Source organism: Alexandromys fortis, unplaced genomic scaffold (assembly GCF_014885135.2).
Source record: "Alexandromys fortis isolate MF-2015 unplaced genomic scaffold, M_Fortis_MF-2015_v1.1 scaffold_399, whole genome shotgun sequence".
In the NCBI taxonomy this organism is placed as follows: domain Eukaryota; kingdom Metazoa; phylum Chordata; class Mammalia; order Rodentia; family Cricetidae; genus Alexandromys; species Alexandromys fortis.
Window position 1 is genome coordinate 33,644 of NW_026068268.1, and position 13,728 is coordinate 47,371.

Consider the following 13,728-nt stretch of genomic DNA (forward strand, 5'->3'; position numbering starts at 1 on the left):
CAGGACACTTATTTCCACCCCCTTCCTCACGAGGAACTGGGCTGTGAGACACAGGCCCAGGCTCTGGCCAAACTGAAGGTAAGGGGCTTAGGTTTGAGGCTTACTTGCCTGATGGCTTTGCTTTGGGTGGTGGGACCCTGGCAAAGCCTGAGCCTCCTGGGGGCTGGCTTCAGCTGAGCAGTGGCAGAGGCCCCACTTGGTTTGTGTCCTGCACTTTGCTAGTGAGGTCAGCAGTGAGGCAACATACATGGAGCACGTAGGAAGGCAGTGTCTCAGGCAAATGTTCTCAATCTTTAGCTCACCTCACCACAGGTGCATAGACGCCTCCTTCACAAACTTCTGACCTCTAAAGCAACACAGTGACATTAATCGTCTAGAGGGATGCAGGTGGGAACTGAAGGACAGAGGATGCGGCTCATATATTTGGGATTTACACGGTCATTTCATCCCTTCTCGCTCTGAACCCTTGTTTCCAAATCTCCTTACCTCCATGTCTTTTTTTGTGTGTGTTTGACTTAATTAAGCGCACAGCTGTGAGAAGGTTTATTTTTTGGAAAATGGGGACCACCGTATCAAGAAAATGACACTCCCTCCCCCGACCTTTAACTGAATAGATCCTCAGAGAGGGATAGGGCCTCATGGGCCCCACCCTATGCCTGACGGAATGTTGTTGGGTCCTATCTTGTACATATTTGAGATACTTCACAAATAAGGATGAGGGACATGTAGTCCTAAGCATGAAACACTTGGGACAGCTCTGACTCAAGTGCCTTCTGTCCACTCTCTGCACAGAAAGCAGCTATGGGCGAAGGCTGCGAGGAGCACCTATATTCTTGGCCTGCCATTTGGTAAATGGTTACTCCAGGGGCATAATGACCAGTGATCCGCACCACAGGCCTGGCCTGATACTACCTACATGGCAATCCTCAAGTACTGAGATTTTATCGCTGCATCCCTAGTTACATATTTATAAACACATGGAAAATGTGCTTCCTAGCAGTCATCAAATTCATATCTAATCTGAAAATGTCACAGGTGCATGATCAAACCCAAAAGAACCTACGAAATTCCAGCAACTCCATCCAGGCAGAAAGAGAAGGCAGCAGGGTGAAGAGCCTTGGTCAGGCTGGTCACTCAGTCTCAGGGCTCCCAGCAGCTCTCTAAAGACGAGCATCAGGGCTGACACACACTTCAGTTTCCAAAGATCTTTTCTCTTCTCTTTTTTTGGTTTTTCAAGACATGGTTTTTTTGTAGTTTTGAAGCCTGTCCTGGAACTTGCACTGTAGACCAGTGAATTCAGAGATCTGCAGTCTCTGCCTTGCGAGTGCAGGGATTAAAGGCGTGGGCTACCTCCGCCCAGCCAAAGATCTAGCTTTTTAAGGCTGTGAAGTAGACACTGTAACTACTAGGAGCAACAGAAATCTTTAAACAGCAATTCCTGTTTTAGGGACTGACAGGGCACCTCAGCTGTCTGTGGACCTGCGTTCCATCCCTGGGCCCACAGGGAAAGCTGATTCTGAGAAAGTTGTCTTCTGACCTCCACATGGGCACTGTGATATAAATAAAATGTAAAAGAGAAATCCTGCCTTAGCACACCCTTTAAACTAGCTTTTATAAGGAGACACATGTAAGATCACTGTCACAGACTGGGGCTCAGCTGTTCCTACAGATTACCTACAGCCCTTAGGCCCAGGGAAGGTAGCAGGAGCTGAAAGGTAAGGGAGAGTTTTCCCTTGGTTAAGAAAACAAACTTATTGCCTATTTAGCACAAAAAGAAGTTATTTGCCTATTATAGAAAGCATATAAAATGCTGAGACCACTGAAAGCAAACTCAGTTGAAGGATTAGGATAGAAAAAATTTCATAACACATTCCATTTGCTGGATATTTTTAATAAAGTTAGGTTTACATTGATGATATTAAAGAATAGTCATACAAACACGGGAAAAAAAATAAAACCTCTTAGGCTCAGGTGGGGAAGACCAGAAAAGCACATAAAAGACAGAAAAAACATGCATGGAGGAAGAGTCTGACATGTGATCAGGTAGTAGAACCTTGAGATCCAAGCAGACAGCTTAGGGGCCACCCCAGGATTAAGGGGCCCTAAAATTAGATGGAGTCAGATTGTTTTGAACCTTAAAATGTTTGAGCACCATTTTAAAAGCAAGCAAGCATGCATGGGTGTTCCCTAACTGAGGACATGGGTGAGGACACACCCTTCCCAAGCACACGCATGCCTGGTACCCAGCAGCCTCCATGTACACACTTGACATGGAACATGAGGTGTGAGGAGGTCATGCCCTCTGTCACACATTAGTGCCTGGAAGCCAGGCAGTAATGGCCAAGGACAAGACCTACATAAGGCACTGCCTGAGACAGAACTGACATGTAATTTCTAGACATCTTATCTTAGCCTTCAGTGGCATTTACATATAAATAGGCATAAATAAAAGCACCCTGCCGTTGACAGGAAGACACCACCTGCAGAGTAGACCCAGTGAGGCAGCAGTGGAGCTGTGCATGGTTCTCATTTCAGACACTCTGCTAGAATGCAGACCATGATTGGGCCTCTCATGTAAACACCTGGCCGGCTACATTTACACTGTTGCCTTGGGAGTGTAGAGACTCTTTACCAAAAAATATTTTCTATTTAAACCTTAAAAATGACACACACCAATTGTAATTATTTAGGTTATGTTTCTAATGTAGCAGCAGAGGATGTTTGTAGAAAAAATATACTTTTAAGAAAATAGCTGAAAAAAATCTAAAGTATAAAAAGTTTAAAAAATATATCTTAAGACAAAATACTGCCCAAAACATATAAAACTTAAATTTTAGAAAGTTTGTCTACCTAATTTAAAACACATTAGACACAACTGTGGCACACCATCCTCCACAGTGATCCCAGGGCCCAAAAGTCTTCAAAGAGCTCAGTTCCTGGCAATGGCTTGCTCTGTCTTCAGGGTTGCATGCAGCCTCGCAGAGAAAATCTGTCCCAGGGTATTTTCATAGTCAGAAAGGCAGGGCCCCCTTTGGGACAAGTGCTTGTCTGTCTCTGGATCACAGCACAGAAGAGCTCCATGGGGTATGTGGCCTTGTCCTTGGCCCACCAGGGGCCTTCTCTCAGGTCTCCACCAGAATCTCTACTACATGGTCCAGCTCAGCCAGATCTGACTTGCAAGTGGAGCTGGGAGGTGGGGGAGCTGCAGCAAAGCTCTCAAGGCCATTGCAGAGACTGGGTTTGGTCCCACTCATCATTCCTGTTAGCACCGTGTCTAGGTCATAGTAGGAGCTGTCCACGTCTGAGAAGAGTTCCTCCACTGAGCTGGGGCTTTTGTTCTCCAGGGTCTCAAATATCTGGTCCAGTGACTTCTGAAAGCTTCCCCGGTTTTCTTGTGGGTTGTCCATCTCCCAGAGGCTGCTCTGAGGGTTTCTCTGTCCCTGTGCTGAGCTGACTATGGGAAGCTCAGAAGCTGAGCTTTGCAGGGGATCATCTTCCAGTTCAGGAGTGGGGTGCTCCCCGTCAGTTCCCCTGGCTGTACGACACAGGATCTCTGTGGAGACCAGGCGGTCAATTGGTGCCCGTTGTTCGACATTCTGGGGTGCCATCCCATGCCACACACCATCCCGACTCATTTCCTCTTGGATCTGCCGGACCGTGTTGGCGATGAGGACTGAGCGGCAGAGGTTGGGCTCCACTAACATGTGGCAGAGCTGGAGCTTGACCAGGGACATGTCCAGGAGTGACTGCCGCTGCAGGCAATAGGAAGGGACAGTGCCAAAACCCTCTACTCCTTCCTCCTGGTCACCGTATTTCCTCTTCAGCCCTCTGGCAAACATTGTGTCCTGTGGGAACCAAGGAAGACACCAATTAACATACTTCAGCCTCCTGGCTGACAGTACCCAGGACAGTTTCAACGGAAGTGACAACAGTGCCAGAGACACCATCTGGGAGGCTGCTTGAGGCACAGCCACTGTCACAGCCACCAGAGCTCTATGTTGTAGCATAATTTTCATCAACAGATAAATGAACACAAACAGAACTTTGGTCCGTATGTTTGTGTGACAAGATGTTTTAGCTGTTGAGTCATCTCTTCAGGTTTAATTTTATTTTAAAATAAAAAACATTATTTTAAGCTGGGCAGTGATGGCACATGCCTTTAATCCCAGCACTCAGGAGGCAGAGGCAGGTGGATCTCTGTGAGTACGAGGACAGCCTGGTCTACCTGAGCTAGTTCCAGGACAGACTCCAAAGAGAAACCCTGTCTCAAAAAACCAGAAGAAAAAAAAAAATATTATTTTAAATAGTACATTTGAAATTAAATGCCAAGTTGTCCTTAACAGAACTTTTTTTTTCATTTTTTATTGCTTTATAAATAAGACCATTCAAAATTTCCACTTCTTCCCCCAGAAATCTCTTAAATACATAAATTTTAGGACTTTTTTTAGATACAAAAAAAGGCTACCTTCTTCCTTTCAGAGTCATAGACCTTTACATAATTTATGTGGCCTCTTGAGTATTTGTTCCAATGAAATGAAAGCTAGAGCTCACGTACAAACTTGTAAAGAATATTCGTAGTTCTCTACTCAGTTGTCCCAAACTGGAAACAATTCAGTTCAAAGGACCAGGGCTCCCATTGGAACTGTGGCCAGAGAAAAGCCGCTCCAGAGGCCACACCCAATCAATTCCATTCTCCTTACACTCATGCAATCATAGGACAAAGCACCAGGCTGCCACAGGAGGCGGTGCAGGAGATCTCCAATAAGAGAACATGCCTGGACAAGTGTGCTGGCCACACAGTGCCCAGTTCCCAACACATCCCACACACACTTAAGTGAGAGAGGAGTAAAGAGGATGCAACTTCATATGAAAAAAACATTAAAAAACTCAAGATATAAAATTAAGAGACCTGGTGCCAAGAGCTTATTTTTCCTATGCCCAGGAAAGCAAGCAGCTATTACTACTGTCCATGCTACCCCTCAAGTTTTATCATCTATGTTGTAGTGATAGAAAGGAGCTTACTACCTAAGTATAAATAACAAGAGAGGCCAGAGATTGGCCCAGTAGTTAAGAACACTGGCTGCTCTTTCAGAGAATCCAGGCTCAGTTCCCAGTACTTCATGGTGGCTCAAAACCATCTATAACTCAAGTTCCAGGAAATCCAATGCCCTATTCTGACCCCCAAGAGCACCAGGCATTCACATACATAAATGCATGCAATACACAGAGAAAATATATATGTGTGTGTGTGTGTGTGTCTAAAAAAGAAAAAAAAAAACTTCATGAAGCCAGGCAGGACAATGGCTCAACAGGTTAAATGCTTGCCACACAAAGTAAAGATCCTTACAACCTATGTAGTGAGGTATGATGGCCCAACTCTAATCCCAGAGCTCGGGAGGTAAAAATAGAGGATCCCTGGAGCAGGCTAGCTCTGAACTCAACTGAGACCCTGCCTTAATAATTAAAGTGGAGAGCAAACGGGTAAAATACCACATATCAGCCTTTGGCCCCCATATATGCGCGCATGCACACACACACACACACACACACACACACACACACACACACACACACACAAACCCACATTGCTTCTGTTAAGAATATTCAAGGTTATGTTTTCTTTTTGAATCAGGGTCTCACTAGGTAGTCCTGGCTAGCCTGGAATTCACTGGGTAAACCAGGCCAGCCTCTGCTTCCCAGGTGCTAGGATTATAAGTTGTATGACACCGGGCCAGGCAAATTCTTTTAAACCCGTTGAATCTGGAGCTGGAGATAAAGATCCATGGCAGCTCACAAACATCTGTAAGTTGGTTTCCATGGTATCCAACAGACACCCTCTTTTGGACCCAGCAGGCACTGTATGCGTATGGTGCAGACATACAATACAGGCAAAAATACCCACATACATAAAATCTCTTAAAACTAAATAAACTTAGGTTGGGTTTGAACATTTGGTCTCAGCTGATGGTACCGTCTAAAAGGTTACAGAACCCTTTCTATTCTCTGCTTCCTGTGTGAAGATGACTGACATGTGATCACTCTGCTTCCTGACTACCAGGTTGGCCTCACCCTTCCATGCTGTGCCTTTCCTGTCATGATGGACAGATACATTCATCCCTGCTGTAACTGCAAGTCCAGACCAACCCTGTCTCCCCGAGCTGCTTTTTGTCAGGCCATTCTATCACAGCCACAGAAAGGTAACTAAGATAGCCTTGCATTATAGAGATTTCTCTTTTGGTGGTAGTATGTGTGTGTTTAAAAGGCTGTTCTCTTAACTTGAGATCCTTCTGCTTCAGCTTTCTGAGCAGAGGGATTAAAAGTGTGGGTCACTAAGTCTAAACTAGATTCTTTCCAGCTTAAAAAAACAACAACAACAACAATTACATGTTTAAAGCCAGTGGGGTAAACCAGCTAAGTTTATTGAGAATTAATATACTATGTCAAACTATAACAAGAAACCCTGAATTAGGGAGTGGGAAGTCCCAAAAGTTTCTCTTCAGCAAGTTCCTCTTTGTTTCAGGGTTATCTCTAAAATTTCAACTCTTCAAGATTTAACAGACCTCAAACCAAACTAGCTCACATGTCACGAATTAACCCTATTTTGTTAATAGAATACTTAGCTGCCCATTCAGACTATTAAAATCTAACCAGAGGCTGCAGTGGGTAGAACTCACAAAAGAACAGAGAAGAACAAATGGGTTCCTGATAGTTTTCTTAGTACCAAGAGGTGGAGAACAGGCTGAAGAGAGAAGTCATCAGTGGTCTTCTCAGCCATGAACCCTGCAAACTAAAAATACCAATCTGTAAGATAAAAGATGCTCACTGGAGAAATAGTGGCATGACTATCATAAGAAATAACCAACTGCTTTCTGTTTAGATCTGAAGTCTGCTCCACAGGACAGAATTCATACCCGGTACTATAAAGCTGGTCAAAAGCACATGGCTAGGTCAATTCCCCTGGAGGGGAGCCTACTCCTGTTATCTTCCTAAATGGACATGATGTACAAACTGTCTTTTAAATATATTTAAACCCTTGGTAAGAGCAGCTCCCACCATTTGCAACAGACCGTATTTAATGCAGAGACTCACAAATAGTCAAAATACCAAGAATAAAAAACTAGTGAGCTCTTAGCCCTATACCAGACATCTATATCAATACTCCCTGGCTCCAAGGCTCAGGAAATAATCCTGGAAGTGGGGCAGAAAGAATCTTAAGAGGTAGAGCATGACAAGTTTTGTGAAATAACAATGTCTGGACACGACATGGCTGCTCCACACATGAAATCACAGGAGTAACTGTGATTATGTGCACAAGATGGGACCCCATTAACATTTCTTCACAAATGGGGGGAAGGAGCTCACGAAAGGTTGCTGGGGGAGGGAACCACCAAAGAAGATTAAGTTGCCCATGCTCCAGTAAATAATTCCTGCCCATGTTCACGCAAGCAACCTTGATTAAACTGAGGGTCACAAAACAAAAACAAAAACAAACAAACAAAAAAAAGATAAGCAGGCTTCAGAGACTCACACTTCACATATGGAGACAACTCAAAGTGCATTAAAGTCAGCAACACATGTTTATGAACCTTGTATGCAGGAGGCAGGAAGATATCTGTAAATAAATAAAGCTGGGCGTGAAGCCCTTTGGTATCTCAAGTCACAAATCCCTGAGTGGGCACACCCAATGAAGAACACTAATTCTGAAATCCAGACAAGGCTCTAGTGCCCCTCTAGGGATGGAAAGTTGACTGAGTGCTGAGCCACAGCCAGACTGGTCAGCAGTGGGTAGTGCTAAGAACATATTGCCAAAAAAGAAGGCCCAGAAGACCCATGAGCACGTGCTCTTACAAGAGACAAAGTACAAATATTTCTGGCAGGAGCACAGAGGGAACAATTCTGACCCATAATCTGCAATGACCAGCCCAGAAGGCTCACCTACAAGACCAGTCTAGAAACCAGCAAGCTCCTCAGGACTCTAATTGGCAACTGCCCAACAAAAGCCCTCTAGCCAGGATATAAAAAGCTAGCAGCATCTGTGGAATATTATTTAACTAGGCAAAGATGTTTGTTTAAGTTGCAGAATCCCACTTTAACTGTGTAAAGGTGTGTTAGCTTTGTTTATTCTGCATTTGTTTACCTTGCCTGCCTAAGGCACCTGACTGGTCTAAAAAAGCTGAACAGCCAATAGGAAGGCAGAAAAAGGATAGGCAGGGCTGGTAGGCTGAGATCTAGGCTGGGAAAAGAAGAGAGAAGGGAATAAGGGACATGCCTGGGGCAAGAAGCCAGGCAGCAGACACAAGGAGTAGTACAAAGCCCCAAGGCTAAAGGCAGATACAGAAAAACAGGTTAATTTAAGTTAAAAGAGCTAGCCAGAAACAAACCTAAGCTAGGCTGAACATTCAAACTAATAACTAATTAAGAAGTCTCCATGTTATGATTTGGGAGCAGACTGGTGGTCCAAAAGAAAAAACCTAGTACAGCATTCTTTGGTGCCATCTCAGGACTAACCGAAGAGGAAAAACCTACTACAGCCAGTCACAGGACTTAAGAAACAAATGACAATCTTATTTATATATTTTATTATTTTTTGTTGTTTTTTGAGACAAGGTTTCTCTGTGTAGCCTTGGCTGTCCTCAAACTTACAGAGATCTACCAGCTTCTGCCTCCTGAGTGCCGGGATAAAGGCAAGCGCCACCACTGGTAAACTAGACAAGAAGAAGAGTAGTAGGAGGCATAGTACTTGTTTTCCTAGCTAGCAGCTGACCCCACTTTCTAGGCCCCCTTAGTTCATCCTAAGGTTGAAAAGTTGCAGTCTGCTACAGTAAGAAAAGGAGGGAATCTGGAACCCTGGAATATCCATTAGATGAGGCTTTGTACCTGGAGCCAATAGGATGGGGAATCCATCAAGCAGGTAATGCTAGACAAATGTCAAGATTTTATCTCTCTGGAGAACCAGCCTATGGGAAAAAAGAGGACAGAACTGTAGGGTATGATGGTAAAAGCCTTTAAATCCCAGCACTGGAGGAAAATGGATCTCTGTTAGTTTAAATCCAAGTCTGGTCTATGTGGAAGTTCTAGGCCTGCCAAGAATACATAGTGAGATCACATCTCAGAAAACCAAAATGCAGAATTTTTCACCAGAGACTTTAAAAACCACTTTTTGTACCCAACTGGGAAGCTATTTTTGCTAAGCTGATTTCCATTTCTGCAGAATCATAAAATTAAAACTGTTTGCTTCTTAAATTTGTGATTACAGAATGAAGGTGTTGTTTCCCACTCGGGAGATGCTCACACCTAGTCACCCCACTGCAAAGCTTTCCTCAAGACTGCAAACAGTGATAGGAGCAACTCCCAGCTACAGAAGCTCTCCTGTATACCCGGCCTCCGCCTGTTCTCACTGGATTGCTTATGTTATTTCCACAGCTTCACTAGATAATCTAGAAGAGAATCAAAAATCACAAAACGAAGATGCTCCATAATTCTAATCACTCAGAGAAAACCTGCCACCCTCTAGATTCCCTTTTCCCAGCCCCTTTCTTAGTGAGCACTAGCTTTCACTTGTGTTGTGTCCACAGCAAGTTGTGTTTGTTATTAACAAGTGGGTCATCATTTCTGGCGAGTGCCTACTTGTATGCACAAGCACACCAGGCAGTCTACAGGCAGCACCAAGTAGTTTCCAGCCACAGATGTTTCCTTGGCCTGGCACTTGGTTTCTGTACCATTAAATCCTGACTTAGTACTAGGACTCATCAATTTTCTTCTGCATTCATTTTTGCATATTTGCTATCAAACTACCTTTCCCTCTCCTCTGTCCTTTTTCCTTAGGGTACATACTACTCTTGCACAACAGAGCTTTAACCAATACTCTGTCTCTTGCTAGGGCGTCACTGTCCTTCCTTCAGTCTTGTTCACCATCCTCAGATTTAAGATTTCAAACAAGGTGGGGCTGGAGAGACGATTTACAGATGATGAAGGCTGGGTACCCAGAACCCACATGGTGGCTTACAACTGCGTAGAACTCCAGTTCCAGGGTACCTTCACAGACGGTGCACAGGAATTCATGCAAGTTTGAACTCATGAATACACAGGCATACACACATTAAAGGGGAGGAGTCACAAGATAAAACTGTGGGGTATTCACAGAACCAAAGCCCTGGAATGAAATACACAGATGTGTTTGCTTACCTGTCCCTCTAGAACCAAAGCTATAAACAGGATGGTGACAGTGTAACTACTAAGAGGAAAGAGGGAACTCGAGATGAAGGCCAGTCTCACCAGCAATTTTCTGACCAGCCCTAGAGCCTCTCCTAGAATGGTCTGGGTACAGCTCCCTGTGGCCACCTGTGTGTTGGACCTGAGGTTGCTTAATCCTAATGAAGGATGACAAGCAGCTTCCTGGGCTCTCATGATTTAGGCAGTTATCAGAGTTTTTTTTTTTTTTTTTTTTTAGTTATCAAGAGTTTTGATTTTACCTGAATAGACCTAGCACAACCAGGGCTTGGACTATAGCCAACAATAAAGCACTCATCTGGATGTTGGATTTTTAAGGTGAATCAGGATTTAGTGATTTCAGAGCTGGGCATGGTGGCATACAGGTAATCCCAACACTTGAGAAGCAGAGACAGGAAGAACAAGAGTTCAGGGTTATTTCTGGTGACAGTGTCAGTCTGAGGCCAGCCTGGGCTAAAGGAAATCTTGTCTCAAAAACACAAAACAATAAAAATCACAACTGCTTTAAACTACTTCCAAAAAAAGCAACTGGGAGGAGGGAACAAGTTGGGAATTGCTACAGTCAGTGAAGTTGGTGGCTACGTGGTGGAGTTTATTGTCCCACAATTTCTGCTTGAGATTTTGTATAAACAGCTAAAAAGTCCCTCTGAGCATTATCCTTGGAAGGCTGTGGGGCTTTCTTATGCCTGGAGCTAGGTTTCAGTGACAACCCAAGGAAACTTCCTGGCCTCCTCCTTATACTGGTGTCTCTAAAACAGGAGGAGATTCCTAACTGCATTTTAAATTTTACCTATAAGACTTTGACGAAGCTGCATGCAGGGGGTTGATAAGGCATCAATCTTAACTTTGTGTGTAGACAATGTTTTCTGTGGATCAATTCAATCAATGGCTAGCTTCGTCCTGCCATCTGGTAGTCAGATACAAAGGCCGACAAGGGAAAGTATATGGGTGCTGTCTGGACCAGTACATCTGTCCCAGGTTCTGGAAGGATCCCCTTCCCTGGTGATCCTATTTGGGTGAGAGAAAGCACAGAAAAGATCTCTGGCTTCCAGTCGAGTTCCACTGATGCCGTTGCAGGCAGTCTCTACTGAGCCATAAATAATCATATAGAAGGAAGTGAGGTCTACTGTAGTAGGGGAATGGTGTGCAACACGAGACACTCGATAACCGCCTCAGGGGAACTAAAATTCAAAAAAAAAAAAAAAAAAAAACAAAGGAAAAGTACTCAAGGCCAACACTCACCAGGCAGGAGGCTGCAGGGAGCCCACCCTGATCTCTAGGAATCCGTCCCTAGCCAGCAAGTCGACGCTGAGCTCGGAGCCAGGCAGAGTCTGGTGCCCCCAAACTGCAGCCCACGAGCAGTTCTGCAGGGAAACGCACAGCAGCGGCGGCCAGGGTGGGGTGGAAGACCCACACGGGCTGAACCAAATGAGGGACGGAGGAGAAAGGAAGGGCCACAGGAGCGGAAGCTAGGGAGCGTGGGCGGAGGGCGGGAGGGCCAGCTCGTACCCGCCGCTCCGGCTCTCGGTATGTGTCACTCAACACGCCGCAGCGTCATGGACGCCACAGGGCGGCGGGCGCCGGCGGAGGCCGGGGGATCCTGGCGGCCCAGCCGCCCCGGAGGTGCCGCGCTCGCCGCAGCCCAGGCCGCAGGGGTCCGCGGGGGGGGACAAGCAGCCCACCCACTCACCTGCGCCGCGAGACAGGCCCGCCACACGGTCGGCAGCCGAAACCAGTCAGCGCCCACAAAGGGTCGCCATGGAGCCGCCGCGCGAGCGCCAATTGGTGGAGTGCCGAGCGGAGCTCCGTTCAAACCCACGCAAGGCGGAGCCTCACCGGCGTGGACTCCCGCGCAGCGTCTCCAGCCGTTAGGATCGCGCGCTGGGCCGCCCCGCCCCGTTCCCATGCCTCCCCGCGCCTCGCTCCGCCTCCGTCCCTTGGTCCCTTGTCTCTCGACGGCGCGACTGCAGCTCCCAGGTTTCCGTGCGCTCGGGCTCCCAGGATTCCGCGCGCCGGCCACGGTCCCGTTCCCAGTGTTCCGTGCGCCTGGTTCGCCCCTGGCCCCCTGATTTCTCGAGCGCGTCCATCCCAGCCAGTCCCCAGTATCCTTGCTGCCGCAGGCTCTTCTCTCTCGGCCTCGGCCTTCTCCCCCAACCTTCCTTCCTAAGGCTGAACACAGTGGCGGCGCTGTGCGCGGCTCTACTCTGCCCTGCTGCGAAGTATAGAAGGGCTGAACGAGTCTCGGTGGTGGACTCCCTGCACAGGTCCTGGTTCGAACGTGAAAGTATAATGTCCTGGTAGCATACGAGATCTTGAAAGAGGACACCAAACCCCAACGCCGTTGATTAGGGGTGCTGAGTGGGTGCCGAATGTCTGTCTAGTGGCTGGCTGAAGGGAAGGCATTGAAACAAGCTTATTCGCGGGGAAAGACCGGAAACTTCCCCACCCGGGCTAATAATGAGTGAAAAACCAATGCCAAACGAGAAAACATATGAATGTCCTATTCAACGTTACCCTACGTTCTGTGGGCGCTATCCTCTGCTCACTCACCCACTCCAAATTCTTGGGCGTACTTTCCCTTTCTTAATCAGCTGGAAAGGAATGCCTTCTGAATTTAGACTATGCTTTTCCTTTTAAATCACTATTTTTTTTATTTCTTTTATGTGCGTCAGTGTTGGCCTGCAGGTATGAATGTGTATCAGGTGCATAATGAGAACCACACCCGGGTCCTCTGTCAGAACAGCAAGTGCTCTTAATCCCCGAGCCAAAGTTGAGTTGATCCCTGAATGAAACTGAGGCATTTGGCAGGGCCTCAGCCAAGGAGAGCAAGGCTGGAAGACACAGCTGCGTCAAGATCTCTCCACTGCAAGCCCTCAGAGGGACATTTGCGTTCTGCGAAGAACTGGACGACAGAGGAAGGAAGGATCTCAGTATGTTTGCAGATGTTACTGGCAATGAGAGGTAAACTCAGCATCGCAGCCTGAGGAACTTGGCCCAGGATCTTAATGTACACAGTACACTGCAGGAAGATTTCAGCAATCTGTGAAGCTAGATTGGGGAGGGAGTGCACACCCAGGGTGTGTGTGTGTGTGTGTGTGTGTGTGTGTGTGCCTCAAGAGAGGCCTACTTGAGCATTTTAACAGCTGTACATAATTGTGGCTTTTGAAGTTACTTTGTTTAAAGGATATAATCTAAAAGGTTCATAGGTAGCCTGAAATGGAAGTTCAGGATTTTAATCCTAGCACTCAAGAGGCAGAGGCCAGTAGATGTCTATGAATCTGTGTCAAGAGTTCCAGGACAGCCAGGGCTACAACATTTTTGTGGGTGCTGGAGAGGTGGCTGTTCTTCCAGAGGATCAGGATTTGATTTCTAACATCCACATGGTGATTCACAACCAGGCATGAAAATGGTGCAGACATGCATACAGGTAAAACTTCTATATAAATAAAAATTTTAAAAGAATGTTTTTGCTATACTTATTTTGTCAAAAGGTTTTTG

At 46.1% G+C, this 13,728-nt stretch overlaps 1 protein-coding gene across 7 annotated transcripts; it reads right to left on the reverse strand.

Moving 5' to 3' along the window:
• Window positions 1-1,881: 1,881 nt before the first annotated feature.
• On the reverse strand, window positions 1,882-12,052 carry Cdca4 (cell division cycle associated 4). Of its 7 annotated transcripts, none has more exons than XM_050131972.1 (3): window positions 11,473-12,018; window positions 6,675-6,787; window positions 1,882-3,845 (listed from the first exon to the last, which is right to left on the reverse strand). In XM_050131972.1, the coding sequence occupies exon 3, from the start codon at window positions 3,837-3,839 to the stop codon at window positions 3,123-3,125; it is 717 nt and encodes a 238-aa protein (XP_049987929.1). In that variant the 5' UTR covers window positions 3,840-3,845; window positions 6,675-6,787; window positions 11,473-12,018; the 3' UTR covers window positions 1,882-3,122. The 7 variants fall into 7 exon arrangements, with proteins under 7 accessions (XP_049987929.1, XP_049987925.1, XP_049987927.1 ...); XM_050131968.1 differs by lacking the exon at window positions 6,675-6,787 and adding an exon at window positions 8,878-8,957; XM_050131970.1 differs by lacking the exon at window positions 6,675-6,787 and adding an exon at window positions 8,878-8,957 and having other exon boundaries at window positions 11,921-11,988.
• Window positions 12,053-13,728: the final 1,676 nt, after the last annotated feature.